Here is a 26,040-nt window from a genome sequence, read left to right on the forward strand (position 1 = left end):
ATAAATTAAAGGATATGGAGAGGACCAAGAAGCCAACCCATGAGGTTGTAAGAGGAACAGATAGAATGAAAGACATCATTGTGCAAGAAGATGTAGGAAGCACTTCTACTTAATGTTTAATCACAGTACTTAACTGGGGGAAAAGTATAGCTGGCTTGAGCTATGTTGTCTAAAAGAAGTCTGTGGTTGTATTTCTCCTTGCCCTCAATGAAGCAGTAGAGTCTGAAGATTTTGAAGAAGCTGCATTCAACAGAGAGAATGAAATTGGAGAAGGCGCTTAAGCAAGGCACAGGAAAAACAACCCAAGCAATTTTAGAGAAAAAATCCATTCTTTTTGCCAGGACCTCTCCTGCCTTTGCAAGGGTTCAGGTGCAAGGAACCTGAGGACAGTCCTGAAGCCAGCTTCCAGAAATTAAGTTGCAAAATTTTAATTATGCAAGAAAAAAGGCAATGTGTTTGTGACCTATCTTAAAACCTATTCACATTGGATCTCTGGCTTGGAGCTCCTACTGGTATCTCTCCAGGCTACAGCTCAGCTTGATACATGCAAAATTAAAAAAAACCTCTTTGGCAATATGCTATTCCATAGGCACTCGCAACAAAACCAATCTATCAACCAACAAAACCGACAAACTTCCTCTCCCCCCAAACCACCCCAACCCATTTTTGTTAAAAAGAGAAACCACAACAAAAAAAAAACCAAAACCCTCTGTACTTCTCTTGTATTCATAAAGCCCCTTAGGCCAACTCAGCTTCCACGCTCAAGACAAAGTCCAAAGTTTATGCAGCAGAGGTTTAGCAAGGAATCATCCGAGCCCCCCTCTGTTCTCTTCTTCAGTCGAGAAGGACACTAAAGGAAGAAATTGCTAATAGCAAAAGCAAACACTTTATCAGGATGACCCCAACAGAAGTTTCGGTAACCAGCCCACACAGTTTTTCATTGTCAGCACACTCAGGCATTCAGGGAGACACAACAATCTGCATAGGTCTTGCTGGGTAGAGCAGAGGTTGCCAAAAGGAACTGTTTGGAGGACACATTACCAGGGCTAGGCTATGTGTACATGGCTGAAACATAAGCTGCTTTTCTGAAAGCAAGCTCTTTTAATAGGAATCCAATTTATTTATTTATTCAGAAGCAGATGGCATCCTCTCAAGATGTTATGCAGAACATGACACACAAAACAAGTATTTTCATCTGAGCATATTTTTTTTAATCAACTCCCTGCTATTCAGCATTAAATGACAAACAAAAATTTAGTCTCTAGAGTCTGGTAATACTCCAGGCTAACTCAAGCTAACACAGGATATAGCAGTAAGTGATGAAATGTAATGACTTGTAATACACTGGAGCGCAGACTAGATGACCTCAGTGTCTTTTGACTTGGATGTTGTATAAAAAAAGCATTACAGTTGTTGGGGGAAAATTACAAATTGCAGCCTCCATGCCGATAAGCACATTTGATGGAGAAACCCCATGACCCAAGATTAGTCAAAAGTGCCTTAATGCAACTTTTTGTATTTACACAAAGGCAAAACAAGAGGCAAGAAATCCTATCATAAAGCATTGTCAGTAATACTGCCATGAAATCACTGTATTGTAGGAGTCTGTATGACACTGCTGATAGCTTTCATATTATGTTTTTATGTAATACCTCCCGAATCATAACCTTTAATTTCCATTCATTGCAAAGCCTAAGCAACCACTACAAAGACTTGTGGAAAGATACCTTGTTAAAGAAACTGTTATCAGTACATACAGACAAAACAGAATTTAGAAGGAAGTCTAACACCACCAAATACTGCCTTTTCTCCTGACCCTTTCCACTCCACAACTCATTGCTTAGACCACTGTGTGCCACCTTTAATAGATACTGCATGGTTTTCTTCTAATAGTCATATATATCCAAGTGTGTTGATGTACAGAGGTTCATTTACCACACATTAGTACAATGTATTACACCACAAGTGAGTCATCCTCTCATTACAGTCTCATACAACACATAATTAAAGTATAAGGGACTCCCACAAACTAAAGTGGTTTTAGAATTTTCTGCATGAAGAACATGCATGGTCCTAATATTTTCCAATAACTTAACCATTTACAATTTTGTTTTTAAACAAAAGCATGCTCAAAGAATACTAATCCTAACTGAAAGAATTTTTATGTTTATGCACTATTTCAAGGTCATTCAAATTCAGCAGTCATTTAATTCACATGCAACCATTAAGGTCCCTTTCCCCTTCTGCCAGTGTTTCCATCTTCTTTTCAATGCCTACCCTGCACCCCCAGCCAAGATCAGCACCTTCCACTCTCTGTGGAAGGAGGTCCTTCCCCCTGCTCTCCCTCTCCTATACGAGTTCTGCTTTTCATTTCTTCCACCAGCAACAGCTGCTCCTACACACACCATTCTGAGATTGCTAAACAATCGCTCCAAAGTCAACAGGCCTGGGAGAGCTGCTGCTGATGGGCAAGACACACAGATGCAGGAAGAATAGGGTAGCTGTTTCTGCTAGCAGCTTCCCTCCCACAAGCAGGAGCTGCAACCCTGGATCCCTGGGATGCAGGCAAAGGAAAGGACTTCAGGGCTTGGACTGCACTTCACTTTGTTGTGCTTGAACATGGGTAAAAGAGCAAAACTGAGGCGTTTTTAAAATGTACAAATTCTGTCCACTTCCCCATTCAGTTTGCTATCACCAGCAAACTTCAGCAGGGTACACTTGATCTCATTGTCCAGATCACTTATGAAGATAAGAAACAGCATTTGGCCCAATATGAACCCCTGGGGGACCACACTAGTGACAGGTCACCAGTTGGAAAAGGAGCTACTTACCATCACCTCTGGATGGTGCCCATCAGCCGGTTCCCCAGCCACTGCACAGACCACTTGTCTAGACCATAACACACTGGTTTCCCTAGGACGCGGCTGTGCAAAACTGTATCGAAAGCCTTGGAGAAATCCATGTAGACAATAGTCACCACTCACCCCACATCCACTGAGAAGGTTACTTTGTCATAGAAGACCATCAGGTTTGTCAAGCACAATTTACCCCTAGTGAATCCATGCTGACTGTTACCAGTTGTGTGCTTCATCTGACCTGTGACAGCCTCCAGGAGGATTTGCTCCATAACCTTCCCAGGACTGAAGCAAGACTGATGAGCCTATAATTTCACTGGATCTTCCTTTGAGCAAGCATTGTAGATGGGGGTGACTTTTGCTTTCTGCCAGTCTTCTAGGGCACCCCCGATTTACACAACTTCTCAAAGATTACAGTGAGTGGCCTCACAACAGCTCCATCCATCTCTCTTAACACCCTCAGGGCACATCAATCTGTAGGGGTCAAGCTCCTGTAACAGTTCACATACCAGCTTTTCTTCACTGATGATGATGGGGGTGTGTGCATCAACTTGGATTTTCGTTCCCAAGGCCTAGGGCCCAATAGTGCTGGTAAAAGCAGAGGTGAAGGAAGTGTTGAGAACCTCTGCCTTTTCAGCATTGTTGGTGACTAATTCCCTTCTCCAGTTAAACAGCAGGACAATATTTTCCTTCTGCTTTTGCTTGTTGTTTACGTACCTGAAGAACTCTTTCTAGTAGTTTTTGACATCTATGGCCATTTTGAATTCAGGCTGAGCTTTTGCTTTTCTTACAGCACCTCTTCACACCCTGCCACTGCCCTTGTAGTTCTCATTGGTTATTCATCTGCTTTTCCATGTCTGCTACTGTTCCCTTTTGGTTTTGAGCAGACTGAGGAGCTTGCAGTTAAGCCAGAGGGGTCTTTTGCTCCACCTGCTTCCCTTACCTTTAAAGGGGATGAACTGGTTTTGTGCTTCCAGGAGAGCGTTCCTGAAAAAGTCCCAGCACTCAGCAGCTCCTTTATCCTCTGTGGAAGCTTCCTATGGAATCCCTTCCAGCTGAGCTCTGAGCAAGCTGAAGTTTGCTCTTCTACAGTCTAAGACCTTGTCTTAGTACTAACCTTCAGTGTGCTCAGCAGGATCCCAGGCTCCACGGTATTGTTATCACTGCAGCCAAGGCTATCACTGAGATATTGCAAAGCAGTACTGTATTTAATTGTCTTTTCACAGCATCTAACTGATGTAAACAAGACTGATCTAAGGTACAAAAAGCATTGGGCAGAGCAGTTCTAGGATTTTACAGCAATTTCTGCAGAATCTAAATGTACAACCCCTCTTCCCCTAAAACAACAAATCAAACCACCAAACCAATTTACCTTCTTAAATTCAACCCTGCAGAATGTTTTCACTCTTCTAAGTGAAGCCAGAGTACAATTAGAGGAGAGTTAAAGAGTATCTGTGAAAACTGGACACACACCAAGGAACTTACCGACCTACAAACAGATTTGTGAAAGTACACAACGGTCACATAAATATCACTCTGCAACCAACAGAAATCCTCCTTAACTGCTGAGGATTGCCAGGGATGCTGGAGTATGTCAGTTTTCATCCAAGGGCTCCAACAGCTTCCCCAAGGGCCTTCTCTAACCCTGACACAGTACTGCCAAATCCAGTCTTGTGCAGATCCCTCCTCCCTGGCCAGTGGGAGAGTGGGTACAGCGCCTTAGCAAGGGTAGTAGGATCATAACAGGACTTAGCCAGGGAACAGAGAAACCAATGAGCACATACAAAGGGGAGGGGAAGTGCTTTAGAGATAAAAATACATAACCAAACTAATTAAAATCCATCAAAAAATTGTCTTAGTGTAAGGGATTTTCTTTTTGGAGTCTTCAAAGGATAAGAAGCCTATCCAAAGAATATATTAAATAATTATAGAAAGTAGGCTACTATTTAAGTATATTAAATATATATATATAAATATCAACACATACAAGACTGAAATATTTGAAAATGTAATCATTGAGCTTAACTAAGCTGTCAGAAGATCATAGCATAGCTAATTCTTACACTGGCAAAATTTAAGCAAAAGTAAAGAGATGTTAATGCCAGATCAACTACAGACCCATTGAATGACTTTTATACAGGTTTATCCTGAAATAAATTTTATTTAGTATTACCCCCACCCTTTTTAACCTGAACATACGTAAGTATATGGCCTAGTTGTATTACATTACTCTACCAGGTTTGTGATTTATAATATGCAATAGCGCATAATAATTTCTTCATATTATATTTTAACTGAAAAGAATCTAGAGAGATGTATTTTACTGAGGTCTAAATTTCACTTGCCACAATCTAAAACATGATACAAAGTAATTTGGTATCAAACTTCATACCAGGAATTTTAAAATTAAAAAAAACAAAATAATTTTTTAAAAGTGGAAATACATGCAACTCTATCATAAGTATTCATATGCATAAAACCTCTAATGGAGCATGGAGTGCTGCTTAACATTTTATGCATCAATCACTAATCTACTTCTATATCTTATTCAATCTTAAGATGACATTTCAAACTGGCCTATGATGAAAAAACAGGGACCCCTTAACTATGACAAGATATAATGAGAGGAATAATGATTTCTTGAAAATGACCACTGTGAGAGAGTAAAACAATACTAAAAAAGAAAGGACTTAAGAGCAAAATATCTTAACAAACCATTGTACAAGTCAGGTTTTTTTTTCCTTAACATTTCACACCAAGCCAAAAAACAAAGATCAGTGAGGGATACTGACTGGTGTTGCTCAGCCTTTAATGTTAGCTACGTCTGCATTTGGAAATGCAAATCAAAAGAAATCTGATTTCCAAAAATGCAGAGCATCAGCACTTCCCCATAAGGTCAATAAACATAACAGGTATCTAAACTGTCAATTGAAAAAGGAAAAAAAATGAAAAAAAGGATACCATTGATTTGTCATGTGTCTTAAAAGCACTCATGCTTGGATAATTTTACCCATTGCTTTCAAAGCTGATTAAACACAGTGTGATTGTTACTTTCTCCTTTTATTTTACAGCATTTAAAGGGCTGTTGAATCTAGCATTCTGGACAGAAAAAGAAAACGTCTGAAATAGGCATTTCCTCTGATTCTTAAGAGCAGAAACCTCAAGTACAACTAAATCAAGTTCAGAAAACACTCATTTCAAAGCACTTACTCCAGAATAGGTCTTCAATTCTGATCCATAGTTTGGGCAGCTACTTCATTTACTATCATCACTGTCTTATACTACCATGATCATTTAAGGAAACCCATTCTCTAACTTCTTATAAAATACATATTCTAAAATTTACTTATTTATGCCTTTTTGAAACTGAAAACTTTCCACTTCCTACAAGGACCTCAGATAAGCAATATGTCTAAATTTCTTTTTTCTCTCTCTCACATATTTAAAATGGATTTTTTGCTGCTCTACTGTTTGTGCTCAGAAAGGTCATTTCTAAAAACACCCCCCAAACTAACTGACTATACACAACCCAATAAAGCTAATGGAACAAAAAGCACTATCAAGGTACAAAGCAAAGAAACGAGAAAACAAAATGTCTCACTAGCTTTCAGTAGCACTAATCAAAGATGTGACTTGTGTTTTGCAAAAAACTTTTAAATATTTCAACCAGGTTTTCAAGCTAATTGCCTACACATGTACCACAAGTAAAAATGGTTCTCTAAACCAAAACCACAGAATAATCTGTCATCATTTGTATCCAGAAATTAATGGAGAAAATCAGAAAACACAGTAAAGTGTGTTTGAAATACCCATTATTACTGTGTAAGTTTTCCTGCTTGTACTATATAACCCATCTTTGGGTTCCTTGGTGAAAGGGCTTTGCCCTGCACTGCCACAAATACATCTCCACACAGTCATCAACTTTTAAGAGAAGCCCCAGCAGGATATCCTTTCTGTATGCTGAAAATTATTTAAAATTATCTATGTCAATAAAATGTTACGCCTGGTAAAATAACAATTAGCTTTGTATTTACAGTTGGTTTCAGCTCATTCCTGTGTTTCTCAGAAGTGCCCACTGCATTAGAAATCTGTCCAGAAACCAAGGGAGGAGGGAAGAATACAACATAACAAAACTGTTTACACTGCAGGGGTTTTGTGCTAACTATCCCAAAACACAAAAGGATGAATGAAGATCAGTATTCTTTACATAAAGCACTTAAATTGGGGGTTTGTTTGTGTTTTGGGGGGTTTTTTTTGGTTGTTTTTTTTTTTTTTCCCCGATGATTGTTTCATACAGTTCTCTTAGCATCTTTTCAAGGATGCCCTGTATGAATCTAGAGTAGAAAAAGGTGCTTCACAGTAAGTACCTCAGCAGGAACCAGACAACAGCTCCACTTTCTTCCTGCTTTTTCAGTGCCTATGCTACTGTCTTAACAGGGCAACAACTGGAATTTCTGAATATTTGCACAGTATGAAGTAATTTCATAAATAACAGCTGAGTGAATTATTTCATAAATAATAATGGCTAAAAGTGCAGAAGGAAGCATAACAATCCCTGAATTACAGTTTTCAGGTATGTTACAAAATGTTTCCTTACTTCTAAAGCAAGACATTCTTTGTAAAACTATATAATTCCTATACAGTTTACTCCCATTATCCTTATAAAGGCCACAATTCTTTTAAATACCATTATCTCTTTATCTCTTGTACTCAAATACATTTTAGCAAACAGCTCTCAGGACTAAATGGAAGCCATATCAAAAGCCATTATCTTTCTGTTCTGAATCTGACACGCTTTGATTTCTTTAGATGTTCCCTTGTCTTATTTATTAAATTCCAGAACAGACATTTCTAACTCCATCAGTCACTATTTCAAGACCGTAACTATCTTATTGTCTAAAATACTTTCAGTATTATTTTATATCCTCTTTGTTCTTATTGTTTCAGTTTTCATCAATGGATTGGCCTAGATTCTTCAACGACGTACGCATCGGAAGTCCATTTGGACACCTTTCATATGGAACTACTCTTGGCAGCCAGCCAGTTTCTCCACTCCTTCTTATTCTAGCCCATCTTAAAAACAATACAGTAATCCAAGTTGAAGTCTGAGGGACAGCAGTGCTAATGAATGGAAGACATTATGCCAGCCAACACGTATGATCTACAGATACATTATACACCACACTTGTTTGAAGAATAATGACAAATGTATGTGACAAACAGAGAAACCTTGAGAGCTTCTGATATTAGGCCAAATCTTCTTGGAGTTGCTCTTAGCAGTGTTTAGGTACTCGTATCTGTATCCCAGGCTGAAACTGTTTAGGAGCCCACAAGGAAAACAATCTTCTCAAGTCATCTTCCTGCTGTTCATCACTTTTGCTTTGCCCCCTGCTTTAGATATGTCTCTCTGAAGTTTCTATTTTCTTACATCTTAAGTAAAAAATAACTGTTTCTCTGTAAGTGTTGTACCTTTGCTGTTCACTGCAACTTTTTTTGAGTAGAGCACTAATAAATATAAGTAAGCACAGATCCTATTGCAGAGTCTTATGACATCCCACTGTTAACCTCTGACACAACTACAATGAACTATGAAGCTTACTCCATTTTCCATCTTTCCAGCCCTTTCTTAGCAGCCTTTTAAAGCACAAGCACTTACTTTCTTTGATTGCCTCTTTCAAGGAATAGTTTCAAAGAAAATAAATGACAATCTGCACGTCTTTATTCATGTTTCACTACAGTGTTCAAAGAACTCTTTATACAATGCTAAGATGCTCTTTCCTCCCCTTCTTCCATAGTAAATCTTAAAACTTCCCAGTTTTCAGATGTGTTCAAATATAGAATATTGTAGTTCAAAACACTAGTGCTTATAAATTGCCTTTGTTTCTTAAAGGCATCTAAAATATAACAACTTGAAAGCATTTTAAATTAATACTCACCTAACAGAATCCAAAAGCATTTTTATGCATTCTAAGATTGCAAAATTAAGAAAAGTTACTAGAGCAGAATCAACTGTTTGATAATTTGTGGCTTAATGCATTTTAGTGTGTGCTCTTAAATACATTTACAATATAAATGGAGTGTACAGAAGATAATTTAGGTATTTTTTACTTGATTTGAAAAAATGCATACAATATCACAAATGTACGCCTTCTGTACTTATTTTCTTTAAAGAATAGTACTTTGCTGTATTATTATCAATAACTAAGAGCAGCAGTTTTGGATCATGACTATGCCAGTTTGAGTACTGCAACTTCTCTGGCTGGGTAGGAAGTACAGCTATCCTAGAGCAATCTGGAATGTGGTGATTTTATTAGTTGTCATTATGAAAAAAAGATATTTTTGCCATCACCTGTAGAATACAAACCTGCTTCCAGCTGTTATCCAAGCAGCTAGCTTAAAAAATAAAATTTAATTTAAAATTTTTAGGTTTGCAGCTCCTCAACTCTAACCATTTTCTCTCTTTCACAAGCATTGGGGAAAAAAAAAGGAAAAAAAGAAATAGTCTGTTTACTAATTCTATGACATTTTATCCCACCTATAGGCGTCCACCTATGAGCATGTTTTGTTGGCTTTTTATTTTAAGTAGATGATGTGATCAAGGCAGATCTCTGAACCATATTACGAATGTTTTGGTCTGGTTTTGATGGATTTTTGTATCAACCTATTAGGGTTAATCTTCTTTTCAAGAAAACACAGATTCATAATGACAGTTTCCTTAGCAAACATGCACTCCATCCACTTCACAGCCTTAACAGAGATGGGAGATGTTTTTTAAGAACTGAGACAGCAAGCGACCATAAAAGCTGGTGGTTACTCTGGCAGGCGCAACTGCAAAAGGCACTGCACATGTATTTTTGATAGAGCTTCACATTTCTACTGCGTTACCAAAAGCTCTCCTGAAATTCTACAATTTTGACAATGGTGGAAGAAAAAAAAAGTAGCCCAACATTTTTACTCTATTGCTCAATCTGATCTTCAACACATTTTCTCTGCATAGATGTATGCAAAGTAGGATGAGCGAGCCCTGTAAACAGGGCCTTTGCTTCAGTGCTTCATCTTCCCTAAGTTTCGACACAGCAGGTACGACAAATGTGTCCTCAGATATTACTTTTGTCTCATGTTGGTACAAGTACTGTGGGAGAACATAACGGCTGATCGTTATTGACCTCACCAGAGCAGTCAAGACAGATTTGTACTCCAGATCCTCAGTCTGTGTAAACTAATACAATATCAGAAGAACTGCACATCCAAGAGCTTTATGCTTACCAGTGGGCCTGCAGGTGTAATATAAATATCAGTGAAAATAACAGTAGTTATTCTATTTTTTGAGAACTTTCTTGCCTAGTTTGGGGTTTTCTGTTTGTTTTGTTGGGTTTTTGTATGCACGTGCGTTTTTGGGGGGGGGGGGGTGGGGGGGGTGTTAATGTATTTTATCCAGTTTTCATGAAATGTTTTTCAGGGACAGAATTAAAACAAGAAAAAAGCACGTTTCCATCTCCCTCCCCAGGGACACATCCTCTCCCTCACTGTCACTTCCAGAAGGTTAATAAAAATAAGCATGTCCTTAAAGGAGCAGTTGGTTAGGCCATATTATAACCTGTGGTTTGGGGTCAGGAAAGCAGGGGAAAGAAACAGGACCACTCTTTTCTAAGTAGCTACCTTTTATACCAGCTTAGCTTTATCAAAAGTCTACACCGCAAAGCATCCAACTGGGGCATCTCTGTTCTAAGCATTGGAGGAAGGCAGAAAAAAGAATAAAACAGTCACTTATGCCTTATGTTCTCAGGAAACAGCCTTAGAATCCAAGCAAATCCTGCACTTAAATCTTGATTTATTATTATGATAATCTATTGACATAAACCAATATGGCCCTGAATATGAAAGATTTTCACGAGAAGTTGTCAACCCTCAAGCACCCTGTAATGTAACAATAATCTGTACCAAGAGCTGCACAAGCAATGGGGCAGGGGCAAGACAAAACCCAGAACAGTGTGGGTAACAGATCAATTTTCCACACAACATAGACCATCCAGTCTACCATACTTCTAAACATTTTTGCATTTATATTAACCCAGAAAATACAGATAAACAAGAAATTGGCAACAATTCTGAGTATTATTTCAGTTATATAAACTGAAGAACTTGAAAATGAAATAGTAATACAGATGGAAGAATTGCTGGTAGGTTAAAATGTAGAGAAGTAATAATGTGAATTTTTAAGGAATAAAATCTAAATGAAATGCAACTTCTGAAGAAAAAGAACACAAAGGTGTCTTTAAGATTGATAAAATGAAAACTGTTTTTACTCTTAGTGATTTGCTAAATGCATACACAATAGAAGATACAAAATTACACACTACTGCATTTGACAAAGAAGTTTAACCAGCAATTTCAGAAGTTTGACAGGCTTTACAAAGGACTTTAATCCATTTCATATGCTTTTGTTTGCACTAATAAAATACTTGGTTGCTTTCCAGATCACTCAGCAGAGATCAAGCCACCATCCAAGTGCAACTTATAAACATACTGAAAAAGGAAGTTCCTGTCTTACTGCTTTTTTTTTGGAATTGCATTTTACTACTCAACCAAAACAAAAACAAACAAAAGAAGAGCTCGAAGCTGCTTCTGTCCTTCCAGGAGGCTAAAAAGAAATCCAAAAAACTTCAACTTTCCTTTAGTTGTACTGTCCACTCTAATTCACACAGTAATGAACTTCTACAACTCTCCTCTTGATACTGCTTTTTGAGAGGGTTATATGCATATAGCTTGTGGTCCACTTGGACAATTAATGTGGTTCATGCCCAACACACCATTGTCAACTGCTATGCTCTTCCCATGAGATTCAAGAGTGGTCTAATGAGCTGTGCTGGTGACAGTGAACTGTTCCTCCTGTAAAGCCCAGTCCCAGGCACGTAAAGAGTGAGGGAAGAAAGTAACTGGGAGAACTTGGGAGGGAAATGGGTGAGCTCCCCTCACCCTAGGGAACAGGGAGCCACTACACTCCATCCAGCTTGGCTTGGTATTGTACTGAAAATGCACATTTCTCCCTGGTTCCAGTTGCCTCCATAAGCACTTCCACACTTGCTTGGTTCCTGTTGAAGCTAAAGCTACCAGACACTTAACCAAACAACAGACACTATTTTCCTTGGGTGTTATAGTGGATTTTTGGTTTTCTGAATCTGTGGTTTTTAATCTCATAAGCTGCTTTAGGTAAGGGAGAGAACAGGTAAGAAACAGACCTTAAGTTGACTCAGTTTTTTCTTGATGCCTGGCTTTTCTTTTGGTGCTAATACCATTGTTTTGCGATAACAGCAGCACCATTATCCAATTGAAAAAGCAGCAGACACCTTGTAGGGTGAGATACTGCAATCATCTTTGTATTCTCAGACAGCCTGCTACTCCTGCAAGTTATTCGTCTGAATTAATACATGCAAGGAGGGAGATGCTAATGCCACTGTGCACACTGGTGCTGCTTGTCTACCTAACAAGTGATGTAATTCATTGCATTTCTTGTATTTCTTTTCTTCCCGTATGCCAGCCATCAGCCTGCCTTATTCTAATTATAACATATGCAGCTAGATGTGCTCTTCAAGCTCATTTTATACTTTAAGCTTTGCATGCCTTCCTGCCCAAAATATCCCTTTTTGTGGCATTTATTCTCGATTGCATCCACATGTTGGACATTGTTAGCTGAATAAAAACTGTAGCTCGAAATAGCAATAGACACTGCAGAAACTGTATAGGGTGACCCAGAAAACAAACAAAAATCCTAGAATTTGCCAAGCAATGGCACCTGGTTTATGGTCAAGCTTTGCAGAAGGTGAACAATCAATACAGGCATTTAGTCCTTTCTAAAATTGCAAGACAGCTCTCTAGCCCTGGGTGATTGACAGATAAGATTCCCTTTACAGTTTCACTTGTGCACTCTATTAAATAGAACTTCCCAATTTATTGAGAGTGTACTATGCCTAAAACATTTGCAATAAAATTTCAAAGCTATTTTTTAATTCAACTTTGATGAAGGAAGTCTTCATAAACTTTGAAGGTATCAGAACTTACTGCTAAGACATAAGGCCACTTTTTCTCTTGCCTTGTTTTGAGTAATATACATAGCTTGTAGGTGCCATTAACACCTTTTCCACAACATTTCAGTTCTTTGGTGGTGTTTTTCTGTTTCATTCATCCACTTCAGGATCACTTCTATTAACTTTTCATAACAGCTGATGATCAACACATATTTCAAAATACCAGAAGCACAGCAATGTTCATTCAGTGACCCATTCCCACTTCTTCCATATATCACCCTTCTTAGACTTGTACGTAGTATATTATCCCATTGACCCTGTTTTCAAGGCCAAGCCTTTAAAATATGAACATTCAATACAACAGTTCTCTTTGTTTAAAAAAAGTACTTTGGATAGCAGCTAGATTTTAGTGTGCTGAAAGCACCAACTCCCAGAGCAAATATTACTGTTATTTTATTCCCCTGGTACCCCTGCATATTTGTATAAATATTTGCTGGTGCCTTTTCTGAGACTGTAGGAACTTTGGAACAAGAACCGCATCATGGCAGTTTGTCTCGTGAAAAGCCACACTAGGTACTACAATAACACCAGTATTTCCTAGTAATTGCAGTCATGGAATATTCCTATGCATGCAAGTTCTTTTTTTCCTGGTGTGTACTTTTACTCTAAATGAAATAAAAATAAAAATCAAAGCTGGGGAAAACAAAAACCAGAACAGACTAAACACTGAAGAGTTTCATTATCCTGAATTGGGACTAAGAAACTAACACGAGTCACACAAAAGCAGTCACAGCAATAATCTCAAGATTAGGAACACTCTTTTCATATTAAAATTTTAAATTATTTTTCCAACATTATTTAAAAAAAATCAACACCTAAATTGGCTTTAATTAAAAAAGTCTAATTTTTTTAAGGTGTAGTATATATTTTTCTAGAATTTCTTAAAGATATGCCTTCCAATTAGTGATTTCTGTTTTGACTACTGGGTTTTTCCAACAAAATTGTTATAATAATAACTCCTAAACCAGCTCAAGTTAAAAGTTATTTTTCAAAACATGCTTTTGTCTTCTGACAACATGCTCCATGTGGAAGTAGGAACTCTTTAAAATTAGCAGAAAGTGTATGTGGAGGAGGTGGGAAATTTGGAAAAGAGTGCTCCAAATGCCAGATCTATCAACTGTATTATTAATATGCCAGACCTGGTGCATATGAAGATGAAGGTACGAATTTGACACTGTTGCCTCTCAATGAATACCTCTCATGATGTGTGATTCCTGAGGTTGGTGTTGAAAATGTGATAGGTGTCCATTTAGGAGAGAAGGAATGTCTTAAGTAAGGAGTGAAATGGGATCCTGCACTGTGACAGCCCCATGCAGAGGAGGGAACGAAGCATTGATTTGCTACATTTTTAATGAATAGCAGTGTGAAGTTAAAAATAAAAACAGCAAGAGGAGCACAGCTTTAATGAAGAGATAGAGAATGGATCAGCTCAGGAAGCTCCAAGGCCAAGCTAGCTGTAAGAGACAGGGCTGCCTCTCTTGGCTTTTCTCTAAATAAAGATCCACTCTGGCCATGCAGAACAGCTGAATTGGAGCCTGGGCTTCTGTGAAAAAGGTATCTGTCCAAGAGATCCTGAAAGCTAGTAAAAAAAAAAGACTGATGTCAGATATAAATGTAAAGGTTTTTTTTTGTTTGTTCGTTTGTTTTTACTTTGTTTCTAAATTTCATAATCTGAGAATTACTGCACAATTTGGATGTTACCCCAAAAAGGCCCTTTGTGTGCCTTTTCCGAACGCCATGAGGCAAAAGCAGAGCTTATCAATCACTTCACTAGGAACACCACCATACTACAAAATGCATATTGATTATCATCAAACTATTGTGCTTGCACACACACTCCTCTACCTCACCTACTCAGAAAACTCTCGTACTGGCATTTCTTGCATTTTCCCCTCCAGCTCTGTTTGCATCCTCTAAGATTTACATTCCTTCTTTAGCCCATGCAAAGGAAGAGATATTCCTGGCATCTGTGTGTGCATTACCATGGTTACCTAGTTCATCTGCAGCAAAATGGGTTGGTCCATGACCTGACACTGCAGCTCCAAGAGCATATTCCTCCCTCGTCCACTGCTTTTCCCCAGCTGTTTTCTCGGAAAATCTGAATGCAACAGTGGGGCATCCAACACAAACTCTCCCAAAGCCTTCAACACATTTTTTTGCCCATGTAGTTTGCCTCTAAGCATGTTCTTTGGTAAGCCCTGTCCTTGGTTTTCAAGCAATTTTTCCAGCAAGTCATCATCAACAGCATACCTGCAGATTCTACCCACTGCATTTTATTTATTTAAGGACACAGACTTACACTTCAAACTTGAGCCTCAAAAGCATGCTTACAAGAACACCTGTGACTACACAACAGCCTGGGTCTGTCAGGGAAGAGCCAAGGTTTGGGGCACAAGAATGAGGATCATGAAGTCTTAAATGAGGGTCTCACCTGGGTGAAGGCAACAAACAGCTTCCTCACACCGAAGTAGTTTGGGTTTCAATGGTATCACAAAATTTACAGCACAAGCTGAATAACCTGTCATCTACTGAGATGATAGCAACCCAGGCATCAAGCCTAGATAAGCTCTCAATATCAAATGAGGCATAAATGACAAAATATTGATAAAATAGAATGAAGACAGAATTCAATCCAGGCAGAAGGCATAAGTACTTCCACAACTGGCTCAAATTTTCACTGAAACAAAACTTACCAACTTTGCTTTTTTTTAGCAATATCATTCTCAGGTTTTTTTTCTGGAGAATATTTATAACAAAATAGATACGTCAACTGTTAATGAAGAATGCTCAAGTGAGTCCTGAGGAGGACCACAAAGATGATCAGAGGACTCAAGCACCTCTCCTATGAAAATGGGCTGAGAGAGCTGGGCTTGTTCAGCCTGGAGAAGGGAGACCTTATAGCAGCCTTCCAGTACCTAAAGGGGGCCTACAAGAAGGAACTTTTTACAAAGGCATGTAGGGATAGAACAAGGGAGAATGGATTCAAGCTGACAGAAGGGTGATTTAGATTAGATATTAGGAAAAAAATTCTTCACTATGAGGCTGGTGAGACACAAGAACAGGTTCCCCAGAGAAGTTCTGGATGCCCCATCCCTGGAAGTTCTGAAGGTCAGGCTGGATGGGGTTTGGGTCAACCTAGTCTAGTGGAAAGTGTCCCTGCCTATGGCAGGGGGGTCAGAACTAGATGATCTTTAAGGTCCCTTTCAGCCCAAATCATTATATGATTCTATGATCTATTCTCATAATTTATGTTTCTAATACTTATACCAAATATGGCCTATTTAAATAAAGCAATGAGATAATCTCTGGAAATGGTACACTGATCATGTGTACCACACAATGTCAAAGCAAACATAGAAGTGTCTCATGGTGATTCTGAAAACACAAATACCAATGAATCTCTGCGAGGAAAACAAAAGCTGGCAAAATTCAAAATGGCTTTGTAGTCATATAGCTATGTAAAATAAAGTTGTGAAGTTCTTCAGACTTGATTTAACATGGCTGAAACAGAGTGGTAATCTGTTTGCATCTGAACAGCAAAAAGGATCAGTAAAATGAAAAATCTACACAAAAATGACCAACCCATACACATACCTTTTCCATTTATTGTTAATGCTGATGCAATTGTGGCTGTTACTGGCACTGGCAATTGTGGCACTAATGGATGTATCCTTGGTCGGCTGCCCATTCTAGCACGCTCTGCACCAGGTCCTAATAAAGCTCCCACTGGTTTTTCAGCGGCTACTTCTGGTGCTACAGAGTCTTCTTGATCCTGTTCTATATGGTCCATTTTATCCGGGCTTTCGTTCTGGAAGCCATCAACTGTTGTCCGGCTCTTCATTGGACTTTTGGGCACTAGGATTTTAATACCTGACTTTGCGAGGTCCATATTTTTCCTTCCAGAAAGAGATGGTGAACTGTTTTTCCGTAACTTCTGGGTGGCAGAAAAGAGTTGATTATTTTTTGACTCATGGTCTTTACCCATAACTAAAGATTTAGCAGATGTCTTTGAAAAAGAACTATTGGTAGATCTAGAGATTTGTTTTCTGGCATTATTTGGAGAGGTCCTGTTTGTCCTGGTTAATGTGCTTTCTTTCTGCTTTTCATTGTGGCGTCTGTTAAATTCATGTATATATTCCTCACAATTAACAAGGTGCTGCTCTGGCTCCCAAGTATCATCTTCACTGTCGTATCCTTTCCACCGCACCAAATACTCTGTTTTTCCCTTCTTGTTTTTCCTTTTGTCAACAATTCTCTCTACCTGTTAAAAAGGAAAATTAAACATTAGACAGGAACAGATATAAGTAACTTGCATGCCAATAATTTGTTAAGTGGAGACAGATTTAAAGATATTCTTATAGTTCTGTAATTCTGTATTGGAGATCTATAGCTTACAGTCTTTCACTGCTGACAAGAAATTCCTCTCTTTAAATCTCTGATTGTTACTTCCATCTCATAAAAGATGTTCTAAAACACCAAAATTGTTCTTTACTAAGTATTTTGCATGCACAAGTATCTGAATATGAGACATTACAGTCAAGAAGCAGCACTGACCCTAGCAAAGTTTTGACACCGACTTCAATTTGGATAGGATTTCCCTCCCTGAATATAGAGATCATGTTTAAATATGCTGTATAAACACAGTGTGTTTACCTTATAAAACTTATCAATTTGATATTGTTTGAATAATTTGCTTGCTTAGCATAAGGCATATGAGAGTATCCCTTACTCACAATGAGCTATCCTTCCGCCACTAGGGACAATACGGTACAGCTTAGAAACTGGGACAATTTTTTTTTTTTCTGAGGCTGCTCCTCTCATGAAAAAAGAGAACTTGTTTTGGCCAGTCTTTGATACACGTACTTGAACAAATTACCATGCCTCACTTGTATTGGCATTCATGTCATAAGTATTAAGCATGCACATGCTACACCTGCACGTGGGACCCACAGGCTAGAGGAATTCAGGCACTGAGGGGGGCAAAGCCCACAGGGCAGAAAGCAGCAGCTGCAGGGAAAGAGGCTCATGCCTTGTCCCAAAACTCATGCCAATCTTCCTACTCCTGGAGAAAGGGTATTCTTTTACAGAAAAGAGATGTAAGTTCAAAGCTAGTTTCAAGATTTCCCCTTCTCATTTAGTATCTCCTACTCAAGTTGTTCCTTCTGGTAAATCCTCCAGCCCCTTTAATTTCAGCTAAGGGACCAATACAGCTTTCTTCCCCATCACCATCTTCCCTTTCGTTTATTAAAAAAGCAAGGGGGAGGGACGGGACTATCACTTATTTCACTTATTAATTTAAGTCCTAGCCCCTGATCAACAAAGATCACGCATGCAAGCCAGAACCACACACACCTAGAAGAACCTCTGAAGACCAGTAACATTTACTGGAGTGGCACTCACCAAATGGAGCATCTACAGAAATGTTTGGAAAGGTGGAAAATATGAGTATGTATGGTACACATATGTATGGTATACATATATATGGTATACACATATGGAATATGATTCATTACCAAATCACATGATTGTTAACAGCAGATTCTCTTAAGAGTACATCTTAGTCTTATATGTGACATGTTATCATAATGTACTGCTTGGTTTTCTACAGTGAGGTTAAATGATTACTATTATATTGCTGCTGAGATTATAATAATTACACATCCTACAAACTCATGTGATACCCTACAGGTGTTGTACTATGCTGTCCTATCATTAGCGTGTTGCATAGCTCTCTTTGAATAGGTCTTAAAAAAACCAACCAAAACAGCAACACACAAATAAAATCAAATACAAACTAGCTCTACCTTCACCTTGTTACTCAGTTGTATAATTCAATACGTTTTATATGTATTATAATGCAATACAAATTGTCCAAATATTATTTAAAATGTTAAAATATGTAAAAAACCATTTTTATTCTGGTTATTTCACTTTTTAGTAAAGTCACTGGACTTAAAAAAACATGCAGCTAGAAAAATGAAATTATTGTTTTTCCATAAAATGTTATTTAAAAGAACCTTAACAAAAATGCTACCCCAAATAATAAAGTGATTATGGAGAAATGCGCATTCTTTTTTTTTCAGTAGACACTGCGTAAGAAGACCTTCAAGTATTAAGCCAGAAATGTTAAATTAAAACTTACAAACAAACCAATGAATCAAACTTGATATATTGTCAAAAAAAAAACAACACCCCAATTACTACTATAGTCTTGGTCATCCTTTCTCAACCGTCTAAAATAGATTTTAAAACCATGATTCTCAGAGAAAGATCTCTACCACTAGAAAGGCAGTTTAATTTTCTAGCAGGAAATCTTCGTAAGAAACAGCATTGATTACTAGGCACAAAGTTCTACTAATGTCTTTCAATACCAAAAGGTCACTCATAAACGACATGCCCTTTTCAAGTACGAAGCCACTCCTCTCATCCAAAAAACAGATACCTTGCAGAGATAACAGATGAACTCTAGAACCCAAGATGCAAAAATCCATTCCCAACCCCATGATATATAGAGCAGACAGAAATGCATAAAGAAAATCACTATATTTAGCTGTATTGTCCAAGCCTGCAACAAAACCTACTTTGACATTGCTTCTTTTGATCAAAAGGAGGTATTTTTCCTAACCCATTAATTCTTCTTGAAGACAACTTATTTCTATTTTATTTATAACACAAAAATTACAGCAATTAACCTGTGATACACAATTTATCCTGTGGTTTTAGAGCTTTAGTGAGGGACTTTTTGGATTGCCTCAGCTTGATTAGTCTAACTCCCGTAGGACCACTTGAAAAACTGCTTAGGAATATTCTGCCTCAATACTTTTGCTGATGATGACAGCTAACATAAGTGTTTCTCATCCAGAGCTGGGAAGAGGAAACTGGAATGCTTCCATGATGCACACACGGTTTGAGTAGAACAGGAATAGGAATATCCACCCTGAACTAGTGGCTTATTTAAACTTTCATTGCAAAAACAGTGACTACAAACTTGTACTTCTCTTTTTTTCTACTGAAAAAAAAAGAAAGCTTTTCCAAGTCTTCCACATCTACTTTGGTGTACAGTGGTGTGACATAACACGAAATACAATGCAAGACACATCACAGTCTTATGTTAGAAGATACTAACAACTTACATCCAAATATTAAAAAAACAAACAAACCACACACACACACAAAAGGGGAATCTAAGTGGACAGGGAAAAAAAAGTCTAAAGTCAGCTAACATGCTGGGACAACTAGGTAACATCTGCATGGGTAGTATTGCTTTTCCCCCCACTACTGTTACTTTGGAGCTGAGCAGGTGCTTTTCTGATTTTATGCCAAGATAGTTCAGAGTTAAAAACTGGCAGAGTGCCCCTAAGCGCCAGGGGAAGAGCAAGACCACATCTTTTGCCATAATCACGGCAGAAATGCTGGTAACAAGAAGTTAATGTAAACTACCATTTCTACAGTGTCCAATGCCTTGTGCCATGGGGTAATATTTCTTTTCAGCAATTAAAAGATCCTGCACTGTCAGGATTTGCCGCTAATGGTTAGTTTCCAACTGTTGCAGTAGAATCAAAATAGAATGGAAAATTATATAAAAAGAAAAGATAAAAAAAGTACGAGCAAAAGTCATCAGGCAAAAGATAACATCTCCCAGTTTATTTTAGCATGCTAAATTATCACTTTCCCCACATGGGGTAGCGATCAATAACATTCAAAACCTCAGCCAACAGAAAAACTAACAGAAAAACAACATGCTGCTCAGAGGTATAATCCAATAGTGGAGTGCCCAAACTATAATCCCACATACCATAATTATATCTGAGATTTCCCATCTGTAAAACAGTAAATTTCCCTTCCATGAATGTGGTGAGACCTGGTTCATGTTTGCTTTCTCTCCCCGAGGAAGCAGATACTTTGATTTTAATTGCTTTTATTAGCAAAATATACCACATTTACACTTTTTCAAAAACCAGACAAGAACAAGATAAGGTTACAGGCCAAACTGCTGTTCAGCTAAAGCTACGCCAGGTGAGAATGGCAGCACCGTAACTGCTCCTCCTTGCCCTGTACAGAGACAAGAGTTGTCTCCTCCCCATCTGTAAGCACTTCTTCTGTAATTATCCCCTAATGTAGTTCTGTCAAAGTGACCTGGTTTAGATATTAAGAATACCTGAGCTAATGTAGGCATCCTGAAACAACTGGTTTGGAGAGCAGCCCTGTATGCAGTATTTTCTGACGCATCTAAAAGCACTGCAACTTTCAGCAGAGGACAACAAACACCTATAGGCAGGACAGGCACAGGAGCCACTTCATTATGGTGTGGTCAGAAAAAGGGCATGCAGTCTTAATTGATGGTGGAAGATCTTTAGTTCAGATCAATAAAAGTAAGCATAAAATTCAAAAGGTAGCTCTCACTCTAAAGCACTGTAATTTGGGCATGTTTGTAAATTCTATAAAGAGCATATTCTCTGTGTGTAAGTCTATATGCATGCATTATATATATAAAAAGATCATACTTTCATTTAACAGATTTCAAGAGATTAAACTAAAAGTACAGTTCTTGAGGGAGGGCAACAAAAAACAGAACGAGCAAAATAAACATACAAGTAAGCATGTAAATGAGCACTGCCTTGTTTATTACAAACCCATTTTCTATACATATCATAGAATCATAGAAGGGTTGGAAAGGACCTTAAGATCATCAAGTTCCAACCCCCTGCCATGAGCGGGAAGACCTCATACTGTGTCACCCAAGGCTCTGTCCAACCTGGACTTGAACACCGCCAGGGATGGAACATTCACAACTTCCCTGGGCAACCTATTCCAGTGCCTCACCACCCTAACAGGAAAGAATTTCCTTCTTATATCCAATCTAAACTTCCTCTGTTTAAGTTTTAACCCGTTACCCCTTGTCCTATCAGTACAGTCCCTAATGAAGAGTCCCTCCCCAGCATCCCTATAGGCCCCCTTCAGATACTGGAAGGCTGCTAGGAGGTCTCCACGTAGAGGGGCAGGATCACCTCCTTCGACCTGCTGGTCACGCCCCTTTTGATGCAGCTCAGGATACGGTTGGCTTTCTGGGCTGCAAGCGCACACTGAAGCCAGCTCATGTTCATTTTCTCATCGACCAACACCCCCAAGTCCTTCTCCACAGGGCTGCTCTGAATCTCTTCTTTGCCCAACCTGTAGCTCTGCCTGGGATTGCCCTGACCCAGGTGTAGGACCTTGCACTTGGCATGGTTAAACTTCATGAGGTTGGCATCAGCCCACCTCACAAGCTTGTCGAGGTCCCTCTGGATGGCATTTCTTCCCTCCAGCGTATCAACTGAACCACACAGCTTGGTGTCATCAGCAAACAGGCTGAGGGCACACTCAATCCCACTGTCCCTGTCACCTACAAAGATGTTGAACAAGACCGGTCCCAACACTGATCCCTGAAGGACACCATGCGTTACTAGTCTCCAGCCAGACATTGAGCCATTGACCACAGCTCTTTGCATGTGGCCATCCAGCCAGTTCTTTATCCACAGAGTGGTCCACCTATCAAATTGATGTCTCTCCAATTTAGAGAGAAGGACAATCATGTTCTTCTCTGTCCTCATATTCATCTCAGGCTACATTAACTAAATAATAAGAGAATAGCATCTATTTGACTCCATACTCTTGTCTGTTGTCTTTAAATACAGAAGAAAGTCTCCAACGAATGTAACAAGGCTATGTTTACATTAGTGCTTTGGTTCAGAGCAATAGCACAATTTAAAAGCAAATCCTTCCCCCCTCCACACTATTTCCACTTACTGTCCAATGGTTTTGTTCGCAGACCAGTCTTTGTATACGTGGTGAGGATTCCTTATGGAGAAATATAAACTGGAAACAGAAATGTACCAATGCAATGGTGTTATCAGTCATGCTTCAATCCCTAATGGGCCACACAGGTCCAAGCAAATAACAGCTCTGCACAGTTTCAACACACATTGTAGCATGTATATTTGATCTTGAGAGGCCCCACTAAATCTAGGCCAAAATAGAAATGCCTCATAGCAGAGTATGTAGAGATGAGGTCACAGCACCAATTACTATACTTAACTGATTTTCTCCAATTGAGACAGTTACTACTCTAGACTTTCCCCAGTTCAGAGGCGGAATCTAGAATAGATGCAAGTCTTGCACACGTGTGTACTGTATGTGAACAGTTACCCTTGGTTAAATTGGAAACTATTCCATATACAAATGGGACCTAAATGATCATCCATAACAAATCAGCAATGTTTATGAATGACTATGTCCTCTACTTATTAAAATCTTGCAGAGGTCAATGATAGACAGTATTCAAATACTTCTCACTATAAATAAAATAAATGCATTCAACATTCAAAAAATGCAACTCATATACAGCAGCATACAATGCATGAAAACAGTTCAGTCCCAAATTTTGCTTAAGGAAAAAGGAGAAAGTAGTGTTGGGGAGACAGTTATTCAAAAGAAATTTAATGGTGATGTCAAAATACACCTGAAGGTCTGCAGATTGTGCACTAAAATCTTCAATTTAGACATTGTATTAGAAAATACATCATTTACATGCTTAACTTGAGTTTTGCTCATTGGTCACAGCAGATTGCACCAGCAGGTAAATTTTAAAAACAGCTTAATACACATATGTTCAGAATACCAAAACCATAGTAGTGTAGTTTAAGTTCAAACAACATCATATAAAAATTACACTAGGATATCATATACATCCTGAAGTTCATCTTTACTGTAACTCCCAATATTTTACTCCCTTTGTGTTAGCCTGGGGGTGTACATGTAAGCCTGCCAGCACGTGCTTCTGGAGCTGACTGATTTGATTAGCAGGACAGAATGATTGGATTAAGTCGATGAACTGTTGTAAACTGAGCCACTGCACCCTTATGGCACAACTGGCCACAGCGTCTATACAGTGCAGGACTCTGGCTATGGTGATGGCTGTAGTACATATATATTGTTCTGGAAACCAGAGTGGTACAAAATTAGTATGGATCAGATGTGGGCAGATTATTGCCTTTGTGTCAAAACAGCTAGAGCAGATGATACAGCTTTTGTGTTTCTTTTGTGACAGCTCGGGGATGAGAGATGATACCTGATCTGGCCTAAAGCCTGCCAGTACAGAGTTCACATGCTCAACTGTCTTCTGGCAATTGGGACCAGCAGTGTAAGTTCATACAGGATCCTTGCTTTGCAACCCGCATGCACTCCTAACCTGCTTTTGAGGAGGCAGTGTGTGTAGTGAAGCTGGAACACATTCATGCCCATGAACAGGAGTCACATAAAGGACTAATACACTTCAGGTAGTCCTTCATGCTAGCAGTGCAATAAAGAGAACCGTATATCTCAACCTTCCTTCCAAACTGTGCTAAAACAAATTTTAAGATTTCTCTTTTCCCCAAGCTTTACTTCATTCAAAGAATGTCCATTCTTTTAGGATTCCTGGACACAAGTCATGCAAGAGCTAACTTTGTGGCTCTCTGCAACACTCAATTACTATATTGGCCTTCAGGTCATAACTAAAATTTTAATTCACACTCTGTATAAATTTCTAATTAAGTTGCCTATAAAAACACAATTGTTTCAGTGAAGCTCATAATTTATCATCAACTTTATGACTTATATCCTTCCAAAGTCTTAACAAAGACAATAGACAAAATAATTACTGCATTCTCATCAACAAGCCAGCGGTTCCAGGGAATCACAGCTGTGGTGTGTGCCATGCCTGGCTGCACAACCACCTCCTGAAAAGGCACTTTAAGAAGTTCTATGCCTTGTACTTACATTTAACAAACTCAGTATCACTGTACGTGCAACTCCTTTATGATCTACTGAAAAATATAGTCTGCAATCATGAAAAAAGGCCCTAGTAAGGAGCATTTTCCATAGAGGACACCAGGGAAATGGGTGGGGAGGGAGGGCCTGTGACACAATCATTTTGCCTTAGAGAATTAACTGAGAATGATGAGATTTACTTCCTCACGAGTCACTGCTGATGATTGATGCTAAAATGTCAGTACCACAAATCTTTCCAGACACAAATTACATTGAATTAATCAAGCAAGTTGCAGTGCAAGTTACAGCCTACTACAGAATTGATCAACTGCTTTAATTGTAGTTATCTAACTATTGCAAAAAATGGTTAGAAAAATCTTATTCTCATCAACTCACTGTTCGTAATTGTTCAAACCTTTTTTTACAAAGAGATAAAATAGACTTACACATTTTCTATTGGGCAAAAAAGCAGACTGAAAATACATGAAAATCTGTACAAATATAAACAAACACCTGCAACACTGGATTCTTACCAAACATGCACAGTTTGAAGTAACAACAAGTAGCGTCAAATAGGCTTATCATTTTAAATGGAAATGGCCCTAATCAGAAGGAACTATTAAAAATTACCAGCATTTGATTACAGATATACATTTTGGGCAGTCAAAGCTATTACACAGGTATTACTGTGCTATTAAGTTATTAAAAAATTTCTCCTTGCTCATTATTAGAAGATCTCAGCACGACCCACACACAGAATTCTAAAGGAAATGCTTCGGATCTTCAATTCATTTGTAAAAGCTATATTCCAGGAAGCAAATCCTGGATTTTTTATTTTTTTTTTTCACCCCTAAGGTAAATATTCTGCCTGCACTTGTTAAATTCTCTTGCTGGTATCTCTCCACAGCAGTCCTGAGAAGCGCAGGTCTCTAACATGGCACAACCAACACTATACCAAAGAAAAAATATAGAAAACTATATCAGGTATTTATTACTGGCAATACGAAAGACAAAATTATCACCCAAAGTTGATCATGTTGGATGTGATAATTCAGGAAAATGTAGTAATAAGCTAAAGCTACCTCACAGTAAGAACTTCAACAGCTTGATTACTATTTATTTGAAGTATAAGACCAATAGAAACATTGTCACTTCATCCTTCAGCTAGAATAATACAGAGTAGCAGATAAAGAATTTGTCAACATTAAGGAACCAGATTACAGACTTTTGCTTTCAAAGCGGGAGAAACTGAACCTTGAATCTTGAACACTGCTAAAGTACAGGCTCTATAAAGACAAGTGATTGATAGATAT

General features: G+C 38.5%; 1 protein-coding gene across 4 annotated transcripts in view; it reads right to left on the reverse strand.

The window, feature by feature from the left end:
• Nucleotides 1-26,040, reverse strand: part of CDYL (chromodomain Y like) — a 104,951-nt gene that overhangs the window by 36,411 nt on the left and 42,500 nt on the right. For 2 of the 4 annotated variants that reach the window (XM_057399319.1, XM_057399317.1), the window contains exon 2: nt 16,535-17,201. In XM_057399319.1, the coding sequence (XP_057255302.1) occupies nt 16,535-17,201 (667 nt within the window). Of the gene's footprint in view, nt 1-16,534; nt 17,202-21,098; nt 21,422-22,726; nt 23,251-26,040 lie in introns of those variants that run through there. The other 2 variants (XM_057399321.1, XM_057399318.1) reach the window with 2 other exon arrangements.

The sequence above is a fragment of the Pezoporus wallicus genome, unplaced genomic scaffold, assembly GCF_028554395.1.
Source record: "Pezoporus wallicus isolate ANWC-B61680 ecotype Strahan unplaced genomic scaffold, APGP_CSIRO_Pwel_v1 contig_818, whole genome shotgun sequence".
Classification (NCBI taxonomy): Eukaryota; Metazoa; Chordata; class Aves; order Psittaciformes; family Psittacidae; genus Pezoporus; species Pezoporus wallicus.